General features: G+C 47.6%; 1 protein-coding gene across 4 annotated transcripts in view; it reads left to right on the top strand.

Annotated features, from left to right (window-relative positions):
* Positions 1-24,916, top strand: part of PASD1 (PAS domain containing repressor 1) — a 175,248-nt gene that overhangs the window by 132,938 nt on the left and 17,394 nt on the right. For all 4 annotated transcript variants that reach the window (XM_056539698.1, XM_056539697.1, XM_056539699.1 and 1 more), the window contains 4 exons: positions 3,756-3,862; positions 6,002-6,149; positions 20,036-20,117; positions 20,548-20,671. In XM_056539698.1, coding sequence (XP_056395673.1) covers positions 3,756-3,862; positions 6,002-6,149; positions 20,036-20,117; positions 20,548-20,671 — 461 coding nt within the window. The remainder of the gene's footprint in view (positions 1-3,755; positions 3,863-6,001; positions 6,150-20,035; positions 20,118-20,547; positions 20,672-24,916) is intronic.

Here is a 24,916-nt window from a genome sequence, read left to right as displayed (position 1 = left end):
AATAACTGCAGGCTGCACCTCCTCTCTGTTTTTATGCTTTAGTCTGATAAGACAGGACAGGAGTGAACACAGAATAGTGCTGGTCCTACCCTCACTCACTAGACCAACCTGTGCTTCAGCTGGGATGAAGGTGATGCTACGACTGGACAGGATTATGTTCTAGGTGGTATGAGGACCCCTAGTGATCTTTTTTTTTTGTAAGCCACGATTTCTATAAAAAGGAATAAAAAATGAATGATTAGAAAGTTTAAAGGGGTATTCCAGGCAAAAACTTTTTTTTATATATCAACTGGCTCTGGAAAGTTACACAGATTTGTAAATTACTTCTATTAAAAAATCTTAATCCTTCCAATAGTTATTAGCTTCTGAAGTTTTCTGTCTAACTGCTCAATGATGATGTCACGTCCCGGGAGCTGTGCATGATGGGAAAATATCCCCATAGGAGCTGCACAGCTCCTTGGACATGAGTCATCAGAAAGCAGTTAGACAGAAAACAGCAACTCAACTTCACAAGCTAATAACTATTGGAAGGATTAATATTTTTTAATACAAGTCATTTACACATTTGTTTAACTTTCCGGAGCCAGTTGATATATAAAAAAAAGTTTTTGCCTAGAATACCGCTTTAACATTTTGCCAAGATGTACAACATATAAAGTTTTCTATTCCCATTTAAAGTGCCCATTTAAAGAGTACCTTTCATCAAAAAAAGTTGATATGTTAGAGCTGATTGTATATATATTGTTTATACAACTTTGTAATTGGATTTAATTTTAGAAAAATGCTTCCCTTTATGTGTATTTTCATTTTAAACATGTGGCCACTAGGGGCCTCCCTAGGAGTCCTTGGCCGCAGGCTTTTTCATTGATTTCGGACTCATGCCGGCCTGGTAGTGAGTCCGAAATCGCAGCGCTGGGTGAGCACGTGACGAGCTCAGCGCAGCTCCCCGCCTGTCAATCAGACAGGCCGGAGCGCTGTGCTCACACGCATGCACGCAGGGCTCGGTACACTGAGGACCAGCGGGGCTCTGTACACTGAGGACAAGCAGGGCTCTGTACATTAAGGACAAGCAGGGCTCCGTACACTGAGGACAAGTAGGGCTCTGTACACTGAGGAAAAGCAGGGCTCTGTGCACTGACGACAAGCAGGGCTCTGTACACTGACGACAAGCGGGGCTCCGTACACTGAGGACAAGTAGGGCTCTGTACACTGAGGAAAAGCAGGGCTCTGTGCACTGACGACAAGCAGGGCTCTGTACACTGACGACAAGCGGCGCTCTGTACACTGAGGACAAGCGGTGCTCTGTACACTGAGGACAAGCAGCGCTCTGTACACTGAGGACAAGCGGGGCTCAGGGCACTGAGGAAAAGCAGGGCTCTGTACACTGAGGACAAGCAGTGCTCTGTACACTAAGGAAAAGCAGGGCTCTGTGAACTGAGGACAATCAGGGCTCTGTACAATGAGGACAAGCAGGGCTCTGTACACTGAAGACAAACAGGGCTCTGTACACTGAGGACAAGCAGAGCTCTGTACAATGAGGACAAGCAGTGCTCTGTACAGTGAGGACAAGCAGGGCTCTGTACAATGAGGACAAGCAGGGCTCTGTACACTGAGGACAAGCAGGGCTCTGTACACTGAAGACAAGCAGGGCTCTGTACACTGAGGACAAGCAGGGCTCTGTACACTGAGGACAAGCAGGGCTCTGTACACTGAGGACAAGCAAGGCTCTGTACACTGAGGACAAGCAGAGCTCGGTACACTGAGGACAAGCAGGGCTCTGTACATTAAGGACAAGCAGGGCTCTGTACACTGAGGACAAGCAGGGCTCGGTACACTGAGGACAAGCGGGGCTCTGTACTTTAAGGACAAGCAGGGCTCTGTACATTAAGGACAAGCAGGGCTCTGTACACTGAGGACAAGCAGGGCTCTGTACACTGAGGACAAGCAGGGCTCTGTACACTGAGGACAAGCAGGGCTTTGTGCAGTGAGGACAAGCAGCGCTCAGTGCACTGAGGACAAGCGTCACTCTGTACACTGAGGACAAATGGCGCTCAGTGCAGTGGGGACAAGCGGTGCTCAGTGCAGTAAGGACAAGCGGCTCTCTGTACACTGAGGACAAGCAGGGCTCTGTACACTGAGGACAAGCGACACTCTGGACACTGAGGACAAGCAGCGCTCCGTACACCGAGGACAAGCAGAGCTCTGTACACTGAGGACAAGCAGGGCTTTGTGCAGTGAGGACAAGCAGGGTTCTGTACACTGAGGACAAGCAGCGCACTGTTCACTGAGGACCAGTGGCGCTCAGTGCAGTGAGGACAAGCGGCGCTCAGTGCAGTGAGGACAAACAGGGCTCTGTACATTAAGGACAAGCAGGGCTCTGTACACTGAAGACAAGCAGGGCTCTTTACACTGAGGACAAGCAGGGCTTTGTGCAGTGAGGAAAAGCAGCACTCAGTGCAGTGAGGACAAGCAGGGCTCTGTACACTGAGGACAAGCAGGGCTCTGTACACTGAGGACAAGCGTCACTCTGTACACTGAGGACAAATGGCGCTCAGTGCAGTGGGGACAAGCGGTGCTCAGTGCAGTAAGGACAAGCGGCTCTCTGTACACTGAGGACAAGCAGGGCTCTGTACACTGAGGACAAGCAGTGCTCTGTACACTGAGGACAAGCGACACTCTGTACACTGAGGACAAGCGGCGCTCCGTACACTGAGGACAAGCAGAGCTCTGTACACTGAAGACAAGCAGGGCTTTGTTCAGTGACGACAAGCGGTTCTCAGTTCAGTGAGGACAAGCAGGGTGCTGTTCACTGAGGACAAGCAGCGCACTGTACACTGAGGACCAGTGGCGCTCAGTGCAGTGAGGACAAGCGGCGCTCAGTGCAGTGAGGACAAGCAGAGCTCTGTGCAGTGAAAACAAGCAGCACTCTGTACACTGAGGACAGGAAGGGCTCTGTACACTGAGGGAAAGCAGGGATCCCCACACCCCACCCCCGGCGAAGTGAGGGTGAAAGAAGTCCCCCCAGCAGGCTTCAGTGATGTAGAGCCTGCTGGGGCACACCCACGCCCTCCTGCCGGCAGCTCACACTATGTAAGAAGAGAGGTAAGATAAATAGCTTTTTTAAGGACAGGGGGGTGTTAGGAGTAGTTAGGGAACATAGCCTGAGTTAGTTTAGAAAAGTTTCTTTAGTGACAGGTACTCTTTAATGCTTGGTGAGGGTATACCTGGAAAGAAGAGAAGGAAACTAGGTGTCAGGTGCCATGGCCTGAGTATTTAGGGCTGGGTCAGTAAACTGAACCTTGGCACTAGGTGAAAGAATACCTAGTTACAGCTCTGTGCTCTGACATGGTGTGAACTCACCAATGGAATGTTGTCATTATGAATAGGGAAGTATATATTCATATGATAGGGCAGAGACAATTTGCTTTGGGCAATAATATTGCTTCCTTTTCTTCTTCTGTATAAATTCTAGTTTCTTGACACTTGAAGAGGTGCAATGATAAATACATCTGGAATGTCATCTACCAAATGATTCTTTTTACAATAAGACTTCTTGGAATTCCTTGGTAACATTTCTTGATGCTTAAAAACTGCCGACACTGACAGTAACTCTACAAACCATTCTTAGTAAGAGCCTAAGGAGGTCAATGGCTCCCAGTAATGTGTCATCTGATGCAGAGATGGCTGCTTTTAGGCTGAGCATTGTATTCTACAGTAGTGCTACTTCCATTCACATTGCTCTTTTATCATTTCAGGGCTCCACCTATTATTGGCTATTTACCCTTTGAAGTGCTGGGGACGTCTGGGTACGATTACTACCATGCTGATGATCTGGAGCTACTAGCAAGGTGTCATGTGCACTGTGAGTAATACCTTTATCACTTTCTTAAAAATCCAATGTTTCATATATAAAGGTAATACATTTATTTCTGGTTTATCCTCAAGTATTTATAGCTACCTACATTTTTAAAAACATTGCAAAATATATTTGTAGCCATTGTAAAAAAAAAAATCGGAACTTTTTTTTGCAATGTAAAAATTTTCTAAAAATGATGTGATTTAAAAAAAATATTTTCTGCCACATTCGCAGAATGGGTGGGGCTTACAGTGGAGGGGGTGTGGATGCCTCCATTTACCGAATTTAATACATTTTACAATGTAGTTGAAATCAGAGCTGGCGTAGATCTCAGAAAGGGTGTATGGGCAGCCTCCTATGTGCAGAGATTTATGTATAGGCGTGTGCCTCTACATACACTGCTCAAAAAAATCAGGGGAACACTAATATAACACATCCTAGATCTGAATGAACTAATCGTATGAAATACTTTCATCTTTATATAATTGAATGTGCTGACAGCAAAATCACACAAAAATTATCAATGGAAATCAAATATCAACCCATGGAGGTCTGGATATGGAGTCACACTCAGAATCAAAGTGGAAAACCACACTACAGGCTGATCCAACTCTGATGTAATGTCCTTAAAACAAGTAAAAATGAGGCTCAGTAGTGTGTGTGGTCTCCACGTGCCCGTATGACCTCCCTAGAACGCGTGTGCATGTTCCTTATGAGGTGGTGGATGGTCTCCTGAGGGATGTCCTCCCAGACCTGGACTAAAGCATCTGCCAACTCCTGGACAGTCTGTGGTGCAACGTGGCATTGGTGGATGGAGCGAGACATGATGTCCCAGATGTGCTCAATTGGATTCAGGTCTTGGGCTGTAAGCACAACCCCCACCTGTGGACGTCAGGCCATCATACCACCCTCATGGAGTCTGTTTCTGACAGTTTGAGTGGACACATGCACATTTGTGGCCTGCTGGGGGTCATTTTGCAGGGCTCTGGCAGTGCTCCTCCTGTTCCTCCTTGCACAAAGGCGGCGGTAGTGATCCTGCTGCTGGGTTGTTGCCCTTCTACAGTCTCCTCCACATCTCCTGATGTAATGGCCTGTCTCCTGGTAGTACCTCTATGCTCTGGACACTACGTTGACAGACACAGCAAACCTTCTTGCCACAGCTCACATTGATGTGCCATCCTGGATGAACTGCACTACCTGAGCAACTTGTGTGGGTTGTAGACTCCGTCTCATGCTACCACTAGAGGGAAAGCACCGCTAGCATTCAAAAGTAGCCAAAATATCAGCCAGGAAGCATAGGAACTGAGAAGTGGTCTGTGGTCACCACTTGCAGAACCACTCCTTTTTTGGGGGGTGTCTTGCTAATTGCCTATAATTTCCACCTGTTGTCTGTTCCATTTGCACAACAGCATGTGAAATTAATTGTCAATCAGTGTTGCTTCCTGAGTGGAAAGTGTAGTGTTATTTCACAGAAGTGGGATTGACTTATTCTTTTGAGCAGTGGATATAGAAATAACAAATAATTGAATACAATGTAGCAGAGCCATGTCAGTTAGATGTTACAAATAGAGCTTGTCACTTGGTAATACTACAAGTCTTATCTGTAACATTACATGGGCCGGCAGGTATATGTATTCTCATGATAAATAGTGCAGCCCCAAGGAATTGGATAACAATATTGAACCTGCTATATCTGCAATTAGAGATGAGCGAACTTACAGTAAATTCGATTCGTCACGAACTTCTCGGCTCGGCAGTTGATGACTTATCCTGCGTAAATGAGTTCAGTTTTCAGGTGCTCTGGTGGGCTGGAAAAGGTGGATACAGTCCTAGGAAAGCGTCTCCTAGGACTGTATCCACCTTTTCCAGCCCACCGTAGCACCGGAAAGCTGAACTAATTTATGCAGGAAAAGTCATCAACTGCCGAGCTGAGAAGTTTGTGACGAATCGAAATTACTGTAAGTTTGCTCATCTCTATCTGCAATAAGTTATGATCTGGATTGTATAATACTATGTATTAACATGCCTTATGTTTCTCTGTTGTCTTTTGCTATGTTTTACTGTGATGCTCTGCAAGTCTGTTGGCCTCGGTATGCCTTATGTGTCTGTCATTGATTATTTTGTTTTTCATTTATTGGCTTTTAGTGATGCAATATGGGAAGGGAAAGTCCTGTTACTACAGGTTTCTAACCAAAGGCCAACAGTGGATCTGGCTGCAGACGCACTACTACATCACTTACCACCAGTGGAATTCCAAGCCTGAGTTCATTGTTTGTACACACACTGTTGTTAGGTAAGAATTCTTCATAGTGTTGGGAAATTTTACAGATCACTTTAGAGCTGAGCACAATAGCAGGACCTGATGCCATGCCAAAAGCTCACAGCTGTTTGGCTTTGTGTTTTTCTTATTATGTTTTGTATAATATGATTTCTAAGTTTTCTAAGACAAACTGAGCTGAAAAAAACCTGAAAAGCTTGACCAGGGGCATAAGCAAAAGTCATAGGGCCATAGCACTCTGCTACCCAGTCAAATGTATTATTAAAGAGAATATCTACCTTAATATGGAGCTTTCAAGCTCTTGCTTCAGCCACCGCTAGGGAGAGCTGGGTGCAAATGGGTTTATAGAGCTGTTATTGAACTCAATGGAAGGTGTAAAAATCACTAGGTATTGAGCGCCACCTAGTGGTAGCTGCAGGTAAAATGCTCTCATTGTGTTGGGAAGAAGAAGCAGTTTAGTGCCAGGCCCCGTAAATTACATGTTGCGGATTTTATTTAGCAGCATTAAAAGCCACACATGAACACATGCTAAGGGTGTTTTCCCACACACTGAATCTGCAGTTGTAAAATGTGCAGTTGCGGATTTTATAAGGCAATGAAAAATACAGAAGAATTGCCTTGTAAAACCCACAATTGCAGATTTTACAACTTCAAATCCACAGCAGATCCCATGTGTGTGAACAGACCCTTAGGGTTAGTTCACACGTCCTTATTTCTCAAAGTCAGTGGGCAGAAAATCTGCAGCAAAATTAAGGAGGTGTGAACTGCCCCTAAAAGAGTTTTCTGACAATACACATAACTTTTGACTTCTGAGTATTTGGACGCCCACGATCTCTAATATATAAACGAGAAAAAACAACAGGAGGTGCGCCCCTAGTGAGGACCGTTTAAATAAGATGAAAGCGATAACGCAAAGATGGGTTCTTACCCCTAGGTGTTGCGCTCAGAGCACAACACCTACAGTAGCGTCTATATGCAGGAAATCGAGGGAAACCGCTGCCACGAGGAACAACCCGGTGTGACGTCTGTCAGTCCGGTAGATAGCAATGGAGATAAATATGTGAACAAGTTCCTCTCAAGAAGGCGCTGGTACCCGGAGATGGAAATAAACTTCTTTATTAGCAACGCGTTTCGATCCCGAACCGGGATCTTCGTCAGGCAATGCCTGATGAAGATCCCGATTCGGGATCGAAACGCGTTGCTAATAAAGAAGTTTATTTCCATCTCCGGGTACCAGCGCCTTCTTGAGAGGAACTTGTTCACATATTTATCTCCATTGCCCACGATCTCTAGATAGGGCCTGGTAAAGTATGCTGCAGCGTGCTTCATTCCCTGGCTGACCGCAATCTCAGTCCAGTTGCAGATTACCTTATTAAAAGATTGTGAATTTTTTTCCGAGGTGTGCCCCGACCTAAAAAAGGTTGGGAAACACTGTTCTAGATGCATAAAATACATCATATAAATAGATCCCTCACATAAAGAGATACATATTACACAAGTGTATAAACATACAGTACAGTCTATACATGTACACATCACATAAACATTTACAGATATATATTTGCACATTACATACACATTTTACACCGAATATACTTACTTTTAATGAAGGACAGCTTTAGGGGGTCATTGACCTCAGTCACAGGGGGTCAGTCACTTTAGTCACAGGAGTGCAGGGGGTCAGTCACTTCAGTCACAGGAGTACAGGGGGTCAGTCACTTCAGTCACAGGAGTGCAGGGGGTCAGTCACTTCAGTCACAGGAGTACAGGGGGTCAGTCACTTCAGTCACAGGAGTGCAGGGGGTCAGTCACTTCAGTCACAGGAGTGCAGGGGGTCAGTCACTTCAGTCACAGGAGTGCAGGGGGTCAGTCACTTCAGTCACAGGAGTGCAGGGGGTCAGTCACTTCAGTCACAGGAGTACAGGGGGTCAGTCACTTCAGTCACAGGAGTGCAGGGGGTCAGTCACTTCAGTCACAGGAGTGCAGGGGGTCAGTCACTTCAGTCACAGGAGTACAGGGGGTCAGTCACTTCAGTCACAGGAGTGCAGGGGGTCAGTCACTTCAGTCACAGGAGTGCAGGGGGTCAGTCACTTCAGTCACAGGATTGCAGGGGGTCAGTCACTTCAGTCACAGGAGTGCAGGGGGTCAGTCACTTCAGTCACAGGAGTGCAGGGGATCAGTCACTTCAGTCACAGGAGTACAGGGGGTCAGTCACTTCAGTCACAGGAGTGCAGGGGATCAGTCACTTCAGTCACAGGAGTACAGGGGGTCAGTCACTTCAGTCACAGGAGTGCAGGGGTCAGTCACTTCAGTCACAGGAGTGCAGGGGGTCAGTCACTTCAGTCACAGGAGTGCAGGGGGTCAGTCACTTCAGTCACAGGAGTACAGGGGGTCAGTCACTTCAGTCACAGGAGTGCAGGGGGTCAGTCACTTCAGTCACAGGAGTACAGGGGGTCAGTCACTTCAGTCACAGGAGTGCAGGGGGTCAGTCACTTCAGTCACAGGAGTGCAGGGGATCAGTCACTTCAGTCACAGGAGTGCAGGGGGTCAGTCACTTCAGTCACAGGAGTACAGGGGGTCAGTCACTTCAGTCACAGGAGTACAGGGGGTCAGTCACTTCAGTCACAGGAGTGCAGGGGGTCAGTCACTTCAGTCACAGGATTGCAGGGGGTCAGTCACTTCAGTCACAGGAGTGCAGGGGGTCAGTCACTTCAGTCACAGGAGTGCAGGGGATCAGTCACTTCAGTCACAGGAGTACAGGGGGTCAGTCACTTCAGTCACAGGAGTGCAGGGGATCAGTCACTTCAGTCACAGGAGTACAGGGGGTCAGTCACTTCAGTCACAGGAGTGCAGGGGATCAGTCACTTCAGTCACAGGAGTACAGGGGGTCAGTCACTTCAGTCACAGGAGTGCAGGGGGTCAGTCACTTCAGTCACAGGAGTGCAGGGGGTCAGTCACTTCAGTCACAGGAGTACAGGGGGTCAGTCACTTCAGTCACAGGAGTGCAGGGGGTCAGTCACTTCAGTCACAGGAGTACAGGGGGTCAGTCACTTCAGTCACAGGAGTGCAGGGGATCAGTCACTTCAGTCACAGGAGTGCAGGGGGTCAGTCACTTCAGTCACAGGAGGGCAGGGGATAAGTCACTTCAGTCCCAGGAGTACAGGGGGTCAGTCACTTCAGTCACAGGAGTGCAGGGGGTCAGTCACTTCAGTCACAGGAGTGCAGGGGGTCAGTCACTTCAGTCACAGGAGTGCAGGGGATCAGTCACTTCAGTCACAGGAGTGCAGGGGATCAGTCACTTCAGTCACAGGAGTACAGGGGGTCAGTCACTTCAGTCACAGGAGTGCAGGGGATCAGTCACTTCAGTCACAGGAGTGCAGGGGATCAGTCATTCAGGCACAGGAGTACAGGGGGTCAGTCACTTCAGTCACAGGAGTAGAGGGGGTCAGTCACTTCAGTCACAGGAGTGCAGCGGGTCAGTCACTTCAGTCACAGGAGTGCAGGGGGTCAGTCACTTCAGTCACAGGAGTACAGGGGATCAGTCACTTCAGTCACAGGAGTATAGGGGGTCAGTCACTTCAGTCACAGGAGTGCAGGGGGTCAGTCACAGGAGTGCAGGGGGTCAGTCACTTTAGTCACAGGAGTGCAGGGGGTCAGTCACAGGAGTACAGGGGGTCAGTCACTTCAGTCACAGGAGTGCAGGGGACAGTCACTTCAGTCACAGGAGTACAGGGGGTCAGTCACTTCAGTCACAGGAGTGCAGGGGGTCAGTCACTTCAGTCACAGGAGTGCAGGGGGTCAGTCACTTCAGTCACAGGAGTGCAGGGGTCAGTCACTTCAGTCACAGGAGTGCAGGGGGTCAGTCACTTCAGTCACAGGAGTGCAGGGGGTCAGTCACTTCAGTCACAGGAGTGCAGGGGGTCAGTCACTTCAGTCACAGGAGTGAAGGGGGTCAGTCACTTCAGTCACAGGAGTGCAGGGGATCAGCCACTTCAGTCACAGGAGTGCAGGGGGTCAGTCACTTCAGTTACAGGAGTGCAGGGGATCAGTCACTTCAGTCACAGGAGTGCAGGGGGTCAGTCACTTCAGTTACAGGAGTGCAGGGGATCAGTCACTTCAGTCACAGGAGTGCAGGGGATCAGTCACTTCAGTCACAGGAGTACAGGGGGTCAGTCACTTCAGTCACAGGAGTGAAGGGGGTCAGTCACTTCAGTTACAGGAGTGCAGGGGATCAGTCACTTCAGTCACAGGAGTGCAGGGGATCAGTCACTTCAGTCACAGGAGTACAGGGGGTCAGTCACTTCAGTCACAGGAGTGCAGGGGATCAGTCACTTCAGTCACAGGAGTGCAGGGGGTCAGTCACTTCAGTCACAGGAGTACAGGGGGTCAGTCACTTCAGTCACAGGAGTGCAGGGGATCAGTCACTTTAGTCACAGGAGTACAGGGGGTCAGTCACTTCAGTCACAGGAGTACAGGGGGTCAGTCACTTCAGTCACAGGAGTGCAGGGGGTCAGTCACTTCAGTCACAGGAGTGCAGGGGGTCAGTCACTTCAGTCACAGGAGTGCAGGGGATCAGTCACTTCAGTCACAGGAGTGCAGGGTGTCAGTCACTTCAGTCACAGGAGTGCAGGGGGTCAGTCACTTCAGTCACAGGAGTACAGGGGGTCAGTCACTTCAGTCACAGGAGTGCAGGGGGTCAGTCACTTCAGTCACAGGAGTGTGAGGGGTCAGTCACTTCAGTCACAGGAGTGCAGGGGGTCAGTCACTTCAGTCACAGGAGTGCAGGGGGTCAGTCACTTCAGTCACAGGACTGCAGGGGGTCAGTCACTTCTGTCACAGGAGTGCAGGGGATCAGTCACTTCAGTCACAGGAGTGCAGGGGGTCAGTCACTTCAGTCACAGGAGTGCAGGGGGTCAGTCACTTCAGTCACAGGAGTACAGGGGGTCAGTCACTTCAGTCACAGGAGTGCAGGGGGTCAGTCACTTCAGTCACAGGAGTGCAGGGGACAGTCACTTTAGTCACAGGAGTGCAGGGGGTCAGTCACTTCAGTCACAGGAGTGCAGGGGGTCAGTCACTTTAGTCACAGGAGTGCAGGGGACAGTCACTTTAGTCACAGGAGTACAGGGGGTCAGTCACTTCAGTCACAGGAGTGCAGGGGGTCAGTCACTTCAGTCACAGGAGTGCAGGGGGTCAGTCACTTCAGTCACAGGAGTGCAGGGGGTCAGTCACTTTAGTCACAGGAGAGCAGGGGACAGTCACTTTAGTCACAGGAGTGCAGGGGGTCAGTCACTTCAGTCACAGGAGTGCAGGGGGTCAGTCACTTCAGTCACAGGAGTGCAGGGGGTCAGTCACTTTAGTCACAGGAGTGCAGGGGGTCAGTCACTTCAGTCACAGGAGTGCAGGGGGTCAGTCACTTCAGTCACAGGAGTGCAGGGGGTCAGTCACTTTAGTCACAGGAGTGCAGGGGGTCAGTCACTTTAGTCACAGGAGTGCAGGGGACAGTCACTTTAGTCACAGGAGTGCAGGGGGTCAGTCACTTCAGTCACAGGAGTGCAGGGGGTCAGTCACTTCAGTCACAGGAGTGCAAGGGATCAGCCACTTCAGTCACAGGAGTACAGGGGGTCAGTCACTTCAGTCACAGGAGTGCAGGGGATCAGTCACTTCAGTCACAGGAGTGCAGGGGATCAGTCACTTCAGTCACAGGAGTACAGGGGGTCAGTCACTTCAGTCACAGGAGTGCAGGGGATCAGTCACTTCAGTCACAGGAGTGCAGGGGGTCAGTCACTTCAGTCACAGGAGTACAGGGGGTCAGTCACTTCAGTCACAGGAGTGCAGGGAACCAGTCACTTTAGTCACAGGAGTACAGGGGGTCAGTCACTTCAGTCACAGGAGTGCAGGGGGTCAGTCACTTCAGTCACAGGAGTACAGGGGGTCAGTCACTTCAGTCACAGGAGTGCAGGGGGTCAGTCACTTCAGTCACAGGAGTGCAGGGGGTCAGTCACTTCAGTCACAGGAGTGCAGGGGGTCAGTCACTTCAGTCACAGGAGTGCAGGGGATCAGTCACTTCAGTCACAGGAGTGCAGGGGGTCAGTCACTTCAGTCACAGGAGTGCAGGGGGTCAGTCACTTCAGTCACAGGAGTACAGGGGGTCAGTCACTTCAGTCACAGGAGTGCAGGGGGTCAGTCACTTCAGTCACAGGAGTGCAGGGGACAGTCACTTTAGTCAAAGGAGTGCAGGGGGTCAGTCACTTCAGTCACAGGAGTACAGGGGGTCAGTCACTTCAGTCACAGGAGTGCAGGGGGTCAGTCACTTCAGTCACAGGAGTGCAGGGGGTCAGTCACTTCAGTCACAGGACTGCAGGGGGTCAGTCACTTCTGTCACAGGAGTGCAGGGGATCAGTCACTTCAGTCACAGGAGTGCAGGGGGTCAGTCACTTCAGTCACAGGAGTGCAGGGGGTCAGTCACTTCAGTCACAGGACTGCAGGGGGTCAGTCACTTCTGTCACAGGAGTGCAGGGGATCAGTCACTTCAGTCACAGGAGTGCAGGGGGTCAGTCACTTCAGTCACAGGAGTGCAGGGGGTCAGTCACTTCAGTCACAGGAGTACAGGGGGTCAGTCACTTCAGTCACAGGAGTGCAGGGGGTCAGTCACTTCAGTCACAGGAGTGCAGGGGACAGTCACTTTAGTCACAGGAGTGCAGGGGGTCAGTCACTTCAGTCACAGGAGTGCAGGGGGTCAGTCACTTTAGTCACAGGAGTGCAGGGGACAGTCACTTTAGTCACAGGAGTACAGGGGGTCAGTCACTTCAGTCACAGGAGTGCAGGGGGTCAGTCACTTCAGTCACAGGAGTGCAGGGGGTCAGTCACTTCAGTCACAGGAGTGCAGGGGGTCAGTCACTTTAGTCACAGGAGAGCAGGGGACAGTCACTTTAGTCACAGGAGTGCAGGGGGTCAGTCACTTCAGTCACAGGAGTGCAGGGGGTCAGTCACTTCAGTCACAGGAGTGCAGGGGGTCAGTCACTTTAGTCACAGGAGTGCAGGGGGTCAGTCACTTCAGTCACAGGAGTGCAGGGGGTCAGTCACTTCAGTCACAGGAGTGCAGGGGGTCAGTCACTTTAGTCACAGGAGTGCAGGGGGTCAGTCACTTTAGTCACAGGAGTGCAGGGGACAGTCACTTTAGTCACAGGAGTGCAGGGGGTCAGTCACTTCAGTCACAGGAGTGCAGGGGGTCAGTCACTTCAGTCACAGGAGTGCAAGGGATCAGCCACTTCAGTCACAGGAGTACAGGGGGTCAGTCACTTCAGTCACAGGAGTGCAGGGGATCAGTCACTTCAGTCACAGGAGTGCAGGGGATCAGTCACTTCAGTCACAGGAGTACAGGGGGTCAGTCACTTCAGTCACAGGAGTGCAGGGGATCAGTCACTTCAGTCACAGGAGTGCAGGGGGTCAGTCACTTCAGTCACAGGAGTACAGGGGGTCAGTCACTTCAGTCACAGGAGTGCAGGGAACCAGTCACTTTAGTCACAGGAGTACAGGGGGTCAGTCACTTCAGTCACAGGAGTGCAGGGGGTCAGTCACTTCAGTCACAGGAGTACAGGGGGTCAGTCACTTCAGTCACAGGAGTGCAGGGGGTCAGTCACTTCAGTCACAGGAGTGCAGGGGGTCAGTCACTTCAGTCACAGGAGTGCAGGGGGTCAGTCACTTCAGTCACAGGAGTGCAGGGGATCAGTCACTTCAGTCACAGGAGTGCAGGGGGTCAGTCACTTCAGTCACAGGAGTGCAGGGGGTCAGTCACTTCAGTCACAGGAGTACAGGGGGTCAGTCACTTCAGTCACAGGAGTGCAGGGGGTCAGTCACTTCAGTCACAGGAGTGCAGGGGACAGTCACTTTAGTCAAAGGAGTGCAGGGGGTCAGTCACTTCAGTCACAGGAGTACAGGGGGTCAGTCACTTCAGTCACAGGAGTGCAGGGGGTCAGTCACTTCAGTCACAGGAGTGCAGGGGGTCAGTCACTTCAGTCACAGGACTGCAGGGGGTCAGTCACTTCTGTCACAGGAGTGCAGGGGATCAGTCACTTCAGTCACAGGAGTGCAGGGGGTCAGTCACTTCAGTCACAGGAGTGCAGGGGGTCAGTCACTTCAGTCACAGGAGTACAGGGGGTCAGTCACTTCAGTCACAGGAGTGCAGGGGGTCAGTCACTTCAGTCACAGGAGTGCAGGGGACAGTCACTTTAGTCACAGGAGTGCAGGGGGTCAGTCACTTCAGTCACAGGAGTGCAGGGGGTCAGTCACTTTAGTCACAGGAGTGCAGGGGACAGTCACTTTAGTCACAGGAGTACAGGGGGTCAGTCACTTCAGTCACAGGAGTGCAGGGGGTCAGTCACTTCAGTCACAGGAGTGCAGGGGGTCAGTCACTTCAGTCACAGGAGTGCAGGGGGTCAGTCACTTTAGTCACAGGAGAGCAGGGGACAGTCACTTTAGTCACAGGAGTGCAGGGGGTCAGTCACTTCAGTCACAGGAGTGCAGGGGGTCAGTCACTTCAGTCACAGGAGTGCAGGGGGTCAGTCACTTTAGTCACAGGAGTGCAGGGGGTCAGTCACTTCAGTCACAGGAGTGCAGGGGGTCAGTCACTTCAGTCACAGGAGTGCAGGGGGTCAGTCACTTTAGTCACAGGAGTGCAGGGGGTCAGTCACTTTAGTCACAGGAGTGCAGGGGACAGTCACTTTAGTCACAGGAGTGCAGGAGATACGGCTGCCATAGATGCACTTCTGCCCCTGACTGAATGCACAATAGTGGTTCCAGGGGTCTGTCTTGGTAATGTCAGCCCTGTATACACAAGAGAGGAGGGGCTAACTTTTCTATTTCCTGAACCTTGTGTACCTATCCTCTCCTCCTACCTGTACTGTGACTGCACTGCAATCAGGAGACAGGAAGAGGGCCTTGAATGCTGGGCGGAGCCAAAGGCATGTGTCTTTACACCCCAGCGTACCCCTCACCCTCCGGAATGTCCACTCTTCCTCCTTTATCCTTGCAGGCCACCCATCGCTGAATGAATAGGTCTGTGTGACACAGCGATACAGATACTGGCTGCAAGGAAAAAAATTAGGGCGACCCCTCGTGTTAAGCCACAACAGGGAATGGTGGGGTCTGAACACTCAGACCTCGACCAATCAAAACTTATGACATGTCAAAGGCATTATATAATGACAGAGACATTTTTTTCCATGGTGTAATAGGAAAAAATAAATCTGCTAAATTTCTTATGTTATATTCTGAATAGTGTTGCTCGCAAATATTCACAATGCGAATTTTATTCACGAATATCGCATATTTGCGAATTTGCACATATTCGCGAATATAGCACTATATATTCGCAATTACGAATATTCATTTTTTTTTTTCACAGTACACATCACAGTGATCACCCCTCTCTGCTTCCAGCCTCTGTTGGTGTAAAGAAGGCTGTAATACTACTGTGTGAGACTGGCGTACGAATTTTCGTATATGCGAAAATTTGCTTATGCTAATTTTAGCATATGCTAATTCTCCACATATGCGAATTTCTGCTTATGCTAATTTTTGCGTATGCAAATTTTCGCATATGCGAAAATTAAACGCGAATATTATGAATATGCAAAGTTAACAAATATAGGACGAATATTCGTCCATATATTCGCAAAATATCGCGAATTCGAATATGGCCTATGCCGCTCAACACTAATTCTGAATGTCATTTTATTACCATTTCCAATATATCTGCTCCAAAAGTTACTGTACATTCGACTTTCTGCCTGCATCTACTGAAATCACTAGATACCCAGTCACATAAATGGCCCCATACAGTTTCCCTGCAGATCACTACAGAGGATAGTAGTTTATACATGGTTCCCCTGATGATAAAAGCGAATCATCCCATCAACAAGACTCCTTCATACTTATAGCACAATAATATTTCTCTAGTTAGGACAGGCAGATGGGATTTTATTAATATTATTATTATATTACAAACAAAATAGGTTGAATTAGAGGTTAACCCTTGTATATAATCTCTACGCAAGCTGCATATAGACAGCCAGCTTTATATCTGGTATATGGCATACATCTAATGCTTATTACCCAGTGACTATAACTTATAGAAACGTTCTATCCACTGGAAATATATGAGCATATTGATACTAGCTAAGATCTACATGAAGGCTATAGTAGTGAAGTGAATGCGTTTACTAATAAATTTAACGGGGACTCCAGTGATCCTATTAGACCAGAGCCACCAGCTGTCATTAAGTTCCACGACTGTCTACACAATGAAAGAAATGATAACATAGCGCTCCACTTGCGGTGAAAATAAGGATACATTTTATTCTTGCAATCCAAAATTATGTGACGTTTCGGTCAATAATGACCTTCCTCAAACCTATGTAAGACAGCGTAACATCAGTATACAGCATGATATATACCAATAAATTGTCCATGACAATAGTTGATCTACAACAAATCATATCATATCACATATCACAGCGAATACATGGTGATAAATAGGGAGCAAAATGCTCACCAACAGGACTCTAGCATTAATAAGAAACAAGGAATAATTCGATGGACACTGCGCCAAACAGAGATGCACTATGGTGATACTGTGCATAACAATCAATATACAGTGGTCCCTCAACATATGATATTAATTGGTTCCAGGAGAACCATCATATGTTGAAACCATCATATGTCGAGTACATATGTCTATGTAAAAATGGTAATTGGTTCTGGGGCCTCGGAACCATTGTATGTTGAATACATATCTCTATGTGAAACTGCTAATTGGTTCTGGGATGACCATTGTATGTGGAGTGTATGGGGAGTGTTTAACAAACCAGGGTGCCTCCAGCTGTTGCACAACTACAACTCCCAGCATGCATGTACCGCCATTGACTGTCTGGGCATGCTGGGAGTTATAGTTTTGCAACAGCTGGAGGCACACTGATAGGGAAACATTGATGTATGGAGTGTATTGTGTGTATATGTATTGTATGTGATGTGTGATATTGCATATAGTACTGTACAGTTCTTTAAATACCTTCAGGGGGGATGTCCTCCATTACGATCCTGCTGACTACAGCTCTATAGGAAAGGAAGGGGAGGGCAGCGAGCAGCTCATTGGATGCCTGCAGCAAGATGCTGCAGGCTATTGGCTATGGCTGCACTGGGGGGCGGGGCTTACACGGAGCTCACAGTGGAAGCCTGTATGAGTTAGCAGGACAGCATGTGAGTAACAGGAGGCAGAACGGGGCACACGGGGACATTAAACAACTATCTGTCAGTTGCTGAAGTTGTCAGTGCTGTCAGATAGCTGTTTGTATGATGACCCCGACACACAGCAGCATCATATGTTGTTGCTGCCTTCAACACACGATGGGCTCTGAGAGGCCATCATATGTTGAAATGATCATATGTCGGGGCCATCATAAGTCGGGGGGTCACTGTACAATGTAAAGGAAAAAGCATAATAATAAATCCGGATGAACTGTTATATGAAAATGTCTGGGTGACTCACCGGATTGCTGCGGGGAATCCCTATTTATCACCATGTATTCGCTGTGATATGATTGATATGATTTACTTTATTATTATTATACCTCATCTCTTATATCGATTTGAACCAGCTTTTGTTTGATATGATCAGATCTACCCCTTGTTCTGAGTTTTGTGTATTTTGTTGTAGATCAACTATTGTCATGGACAATTTATTGGTATATATCATGCTGTATACTGATGTTACGCTGTCTTACATAGGTTTGAGGAAGGTCATTATTGACCGAAACGTCACATAATTTTGGATTGCAAGAATAAAATGTATCCTTATTTTCACCGCAAGTGGAGTGCTATGTTATCATTTCTTTGATTACTACAAGGGTTGGGACCCTAACTGTGCACCCACGCCTTGACAGAGAGTGCCGTATCTTCTATCAATATGTCTACACAATGAAGTATGGGGCATTTTGGTGTCTCCACCATTGGTACAACATGCATACAACTACAGTGGCCCCTCAAGTTACAATATTAATTGGTTCCAGGACGACCATTGGATGTTGAAACCATTGTATGTTGAGTCCATAACTCTATGGAAACCTGGTAATTGGTTCTGAAGCCACCAAAATGTCATCCAAAAATAGGAAAATGTGGGGATTAAAGAAAAATAAGTAGATAACTAATAGAGATAAAGCAAATCCTTATATATAAAAGTAATAAAGAGCTGCTGGGAGGTGTAAATCACTATCTATGCCAGTGTTTCCCAACCAGGGTGCCTCCAGCTGTTGCAAAACGACAAATTCCAGCATGCCCGGACAGCCAACGGCTGTCCGGGCATGCTGGAAGTTGTCGTTTTGCAACAACTGGAGGCACCCTGGTTGGGAAACAATGGTTTATGTAGAGGACAGGAGCTTCTTCAGGGTCCTATACAGTACACACAGTGTCCCAAATGAAGCCGCCCTTACTTAGTGTCCAAAAGAGCAGCTAATCCTGGCACAGGTAAGGAGTAGTACAGAACTTGTAGTTCCTCCCTGTACTGTAGGGGGCGCTACCAGACAGCCAGTCAGTGCATGCACTTCAGTAATACAGGTGATTTACCAGTAAAATGCCCATTCTGATTGGTCAGTTCCTCCAGTTGTGACACGTTTCACAGATCTGGACTGTCTGTACATTGTATGTTGAGTCTGGTTTCAAGTTACGATGGTCCAGAGAAAAACATTGTATGTTGAAACTATTGTATGTTGAGGCTATTGTAAGTTGAGGGATCACTTTATTCCTTTTAAAATCCTGCATTATTCTGCTTAAATAAGTACAGCAATGTAAGATACACAACCTAGGTTTTCCAACCTGAATTTTACTGTTTTTCTTACGACCTTTTAGAACCATGGAAAGCCAATGTTTTTTTTTTTTACCGGACAAATTGGAAAACCATAAAGAATCATAGCGATTGTAAGGATTACTTGTCTATAGTTCAATAGACTGATATAAAATCATTACCAGCAATTATTCTGAGCTGTAAAATGATCCTGAAAAATCACAATGTCCTGTTAAAGTATCGCCAGTCTCAACAATCCTGAACATGTCTATAGTATTTACGGATACTGGAAAAAAAAGTCCCTACATTTTTTTGACTGTCCAGGAATTTCTGAGCAAAAGGCAATCCTGATTCAACCTCTTCCACCACTGAATCCATTCTGTTGCTTCTCTCCCTCCCCGTATATACAGTGGTACCTCAACATACGATGGTAATTCGTTCCAAACGACCCATCGTTTGTCGAATCCATCGTATGTTGAGGGATCCGTGCAATGTAAAGTATAGGAAGTTATACTCACCTGTCCCCGCCGCTCCGGACCAGGTCCTCACCGCTCCCGATGCTGTCCAAGGGGCTCCCGATGCTGTCCCGCTGCTCCAGTGTCTTCTTCGCCATCCTCCGGCTTCTTCTGCATCTTCTGCAGGGTCCGGGCCTCGCTTTCTGGTGACGTTATTATGCTGCTGCGCCGGCGCGGCGTGCGTAGTGATGTAATAACGACCCCGGAAAGCGAGGCCCGGACCCTGGAGAAGATGCCGGAGGATCGCGAAGTGGACCCGGAGCAGCGGGAATAGGTAAGCGAACCTGCCCGGGATGCTTAAACTGCTATCCGACAGCAGATTAAGCATTTTGCGCTGTCGGATAGCAGTTAATGCGATGGCCCCGACATATAAAAGCATCGTATGTCGATGTTGACATCGACATGCGATGGCCATGTCGATTTGATCATATGTCGCGGTCATCGCATGTCGGGGGGTTACTGTACATTATAGCTTGAATCTTTATAGTATATGTCAGTTGAACAATCATACAAGTAGAGACATATTCTTATATCACTGTACCATTCTACAGCTACGCTGAAGTCCGAGCAGAGAGAAGGAGAGACCTGGGCCTGGAGGAGTCCGCTCTAGAAATTGCTGATCCATCATTAAAGGTACGCTTGTGTTTTTTTCCTGTTAATGGTTAGTATCTCTTTTTTATATATATATATATATATATATATATATATATATATATATAAGAACCAGATACAGGTGCAGCACTCCAACAAAAAAGTGATTTAATATCTCATGTCAGCATTACAACGTTTCAGCTCCTCCTGGAGCCTTTTTCAAGCATGAAAAAGGCTCCAGGAGGAGCTGAAACGTTGTAATGCTGACATGAGATATTAAATCACTTTTTTGTTGGAGTGCTGCCCCTGTATCTGGTTCTTATCTTGGATGGACTCTGATCAAGTAGGTTCCATGAACTGTACAATGCAGACCATCTAGTGTTGAACCAAGTGAATTATAAAAACAGATGTACTTGTCATTTGTATTGTATTCATTGCATTATAATATTGTCGTCTCTTCTTTTCTATGCAGATCCAAGGCAACTATCTAGATATCAGACAGTGTACCAATAACCAGGAGCCGAGCAGGGAAGGCATGTCGGTTTCATCTCATAGTTCCCGCAGATCATCTCACACAGCCCTTTCAGACTCGGCCTGTATGTAAACTCCTTTATTGCTTCTTATTTATTGTTGACATAATTAGATAACACTTGTATTGTTTGTGATAGGGCTCTGTTGTTCACATCTCTGTTGTGGGATTTGGTAGTGCTGTCACGTTCCATGGCAGGAATAGAACAGTGGATTATTCTTTTTTTCTTTTTCTTAACGTGTGCACATCTTTGGACACTTACTTGGGTGCAAAAAAACGTCCAAAAACCATTCTACTCTGAGGCTATGTTCACGTGGCGGAATTTCCATGCAGAATCCGGAGGAAGAATTCAGCTAGTTAATTCTGCTATGTGAAGTTAACCAGGGCTCAAGTCCTGCAGGAACTTGTGGGAAATAAGTTCCTGCACTTTTTTCACAGCATGAACACCGTTCCAATTACAGGAGTCCTGCTGCAGGGCCAGCCCTTGAGTGGAAATCTTGGGTGAGTTCCCACAATTTTTTTTCCCAGGACTTGACCCCTGAAGTTAACACTTTGGTGACTGCTGTCCATTAACATGACAAATTTTCCACTACAGATGAGGAAATTCAGCATTTCTGATTCTGCTAGAACCTTTGCCTGCAGCAAAGTCCTAGAGTCCTATTGAAGTCATTGATATTCTGAATTCCATCCAGAATCTGTGTGTTGAGCGCGAGAAATTCTGCATAAATTCTGTACAAATTACATGCACATTCTGCAAGGAATCTGTACAATTGCAAAAAAATCCGCTGTCAGCATGGCAGAAAGGAATCTGAGCGGAAGAACAGAAATTCCACTGTGTGAACATAACCTAAACCATCCCCAACAGCTTACCATATTTTTCGCCCTATAGGACGCACCGGCATATAAGACGCACCAAATTTTAAAGGTGCAAAATCTAGAAAAAAAAGATTCTGAACCCAACAGTGATCTTCAACCTGCGGACCTCCAGATGTTGCAAAACTACAACTCCCAGCATGCCCGGACAGCCGTTGGCTGTCCGGGCAGGCTGGGAGTTGTAGTTTTGCAACATCTGGAGGTCTGCAGGTTTAAGACCACTGGATAGGAGGTAATACTCACATGTCCCCGCCGCTCTGGACCCGTCACCGCTGCCCTGGATGTCGCTCCATTGCTGTCGCCACGTCCCCGGGGTGTCCCCGATGCTCCGGACGTCTTCTTCCCGGGATCCACGCTCTCCGTCGCCGTCATCATGTCGCTACGCACGCCACTCCTATTGCATGACAGGACGGCGTGTGCGACGCCGAAGGAGAGTGCCAGCCATGCAGGGGATCCCGGCACGGAGCAGACACTGAGGAGGCAGGTAAGGTCCCTCCCGGTGTCCTGTAAGCTGTTCGGGACGCCGCGATTTCACAGCAGCGGTCCCGAACAGCCCGACTGAACAGCCGGGTTAGTGTCACTTTCCCTGCAGACGCGGCAATCAGCTATGATCGCCGCGTCTGAAGGGTTAATACAGGGCATCACCGCGATCGGTGATGTGCTGTATTAGCCGCGGGTCCCGGTCGCGATAGGTGTGTGTATTCGCCGTATAAGAAGCACCAACTTTTTCCCCCCAGTTTTGGGGATGAAAAAGTGTGTCTTATACGGCGAAAAATACGGTGATTTAAAAAACACTGGGGGAGATTTATCAAAACCTATCCAGAGGAAAAATTGCAGAGTTGCCCATAGCAACCAATCAGATCCCTTCTTTAATTTTTAAGAGGCCTTTTCTAAAATGAAAGAAGCGATCTGATTGGTTGCTATGGGCAACTGGGCAACTTTTCCTCTGGACAGGTTTTGATAAATCTCCCCCACTAACCTTTAAAATGCCTCCAAAACCAGGTGTAAAAAAAAACACTTCTAAAAAACATGCAAAAAGGCCTGTACTTTAAAAACCAAGCTGTTTTGGAGGCTGTTTCTCCAGGTCGTTTATACATGTGGTTTTTATGATCTTGTAAACTTACGCTATGACCCATTGACTCAGCACCATGGCTTCCATTATGTCTTTCTGCATATATTTTTGTTACCTTTGGTCTATCCTTGTTTTTCCCATGACAGTGACATGACCATTGATTTCATTTTATATCAATTTATATCAGTTCAACCATAAACCTTCTACTTTTTTAACTTTTACTACTTTGTACAAATAGGTACAACAAATGTACAGAAAAAAAAGGAGGAAAATTGAGCAATGTAAAGAAACAACCCATTACCGGCTATATAGATAAGATCGCTGGCAGATGAATGCTCTTTTTGCTATTTTTCTCATGAGCATTTATTTATTGGTCTATTGACCCAGAGTACTTCATTATTTCAGTAGGGGAAGAGAAAAAACTGCAGACACCTTTAACAGCACTTACTGTATCTCTCTATAAAACAAAGGATTGGACATATTGCAATACAACATGGCAGATTTAGGGGCCTTTGCATTGTCAGGCTACTTATGCATTGACAGAATTGGCCAACATTTATTGAAGGATAGAGATACAGCATAAGAGGGTTACAGCATTGTTCCAGTCATCAGAACAGGATAGCCCTGAAATGTTTTGCACCGTCACTACACATAGCCCGGCATGAACATGTTCAAACCAAGACATTGAACAAGCTTTAGCGCTCACACCTCTTCCAATATCTTATTGGCTGGTTTGGAACCATTTTTAAAATATTTTTGGAAATATTTAAAAAGAAATTTACTTGTCACAAAATATGAAAAATTTCATAATAACTTGTCATATCTCCCACTGTTGACCAGCAGAGGGAGCTAACATGAGGAATCTGGTAAAGGCAATCAACTTGTCTGACTGTTGCACCTTTGGCCTCAGCCGACTACCTTCCTCTTCTGTCTGTGTGCAAAAGGAGAGGGGGGAGGGGGTTTAGTAGTTTTTTCAATTCCACTGTCACCATTTTATTGGTGTCTGAGGAGTGGTAAAGAACAGACTACTAGATGTCTTTTGGCAATTGCCTACCACTGCCAGATGTTTCGTGGCCACTGCCTGCCGCTGCCAGATGTCTCCTGGCCACTGCCAGTCGCTGCCAGATGTCTCTTGGCCACTGCCAGTCGCTGCCAGATGTCTCTTGGCCACTGCCAGCCACTGCCAGATTTCTCCTGGCCACTGCTGACCACTGACAAATGTCTCTTGGCCAATGCCTGCCACTGCCAGATGTATCTTGGCCACTGCCGGCAGCTTCCAGATGTATCTTAGCCACTGCCGGCCGCTTCCAGATGTCTCTTGGCCAATACCAGCCACTGCCAGATGTCTCTTGGCCACTGCCGGCCACTGCCAGATGCCTCTTGGCCACTGCCGGTTGCTGCCAGATGCCTCTTGGCCACTGCCAGATGTCTCTTGGCCACTGCCAGCAGCTTCCAAATGTATCTTGGCCACTGCTAGCTGCTTCCAGATGTCTCTTGGCCACTGCTGGCTGCTTCCAGATGTCTCTTGGCCACTGCCAGCTGCTTCCAGATGTCTTTTGGCCACTGCCAGCAACCCCCAGATGTCTCTTGGCCACTGCCAGCCCCTGCCAGATGTCTCTTGGCTACTGCCAGCTGCTGCCAGATGTCTCTTAGCCACTGCCAGATGTCTCTTTGCCAGCCACTTCCAGATGTCTCTTTGCCACTGCCGGCCGCTGCCAGATGTTTCTTGGCTGCTGCCAGATGTCTCGAACTGCTAAGTGTCTCTCGCCTACTGTGTCACACTGCCAGTTGTATCATGTATGTCTATAGATACAGTTTAGAGAGGTATATAATATTATGTATGTCTCTATATACACACAGGGTATAGAGCATCATGTGTGTTTCTCTTTATACACACAGGGGTATATAGTGTTCTGTATGTATGTAGATGCAGTATGTAGAGGAATATAGGATCATGTATGTTATAAAACAGCAAAATTGTGAGTGCAGCTTTGAAGGTGACTAGAGAATAACACATTATATAACAGAAGAATAGTAAGTGCAGCTTTAGAGGTGACTGGAAGATAATATGTCATTTAAAAGCAGAATAGTAAGTGCAGCTTTGGAAGTGACTGAAGGATAAGACCTTAGATAACAGCAGACTAGTAAGTGCAGCTTTGAAGGTGACATGAGGATAACATGTTATATAACAGGAGAATAGTGAGTGCAGCTCTGGAGGTGACTAGAGGATAAGACGTAATGTAGCGATAAAATAGTGATTACAGCTCTGGAGAAAGTGGGGACAGCTCCTGAATAATTAACAGAGGGTCAAAGAGATGGGACAACATGCTTCTCCACAGTGAGGCTGTGTTCACACAATGGAATTTC

Source organism: Hyla sarda, chromosome 9, assembly GCF_029499605.1.
Source record: "Hyla sarda isolate aHylSar1 chromosome 9, aHylSar1.hap1, whole genome shotgun sequence".
Classification (NCBI taxonomy): Eukaryota; Metazoa; Chordata; class Amphibia; order Anura; family Hylidae; genus Hyla; species Hyla sarda.
Note: the sequence above shows the minus strand (reverse complement) of the source record. Positions and strands in the feature narration are given on the sequence as shown.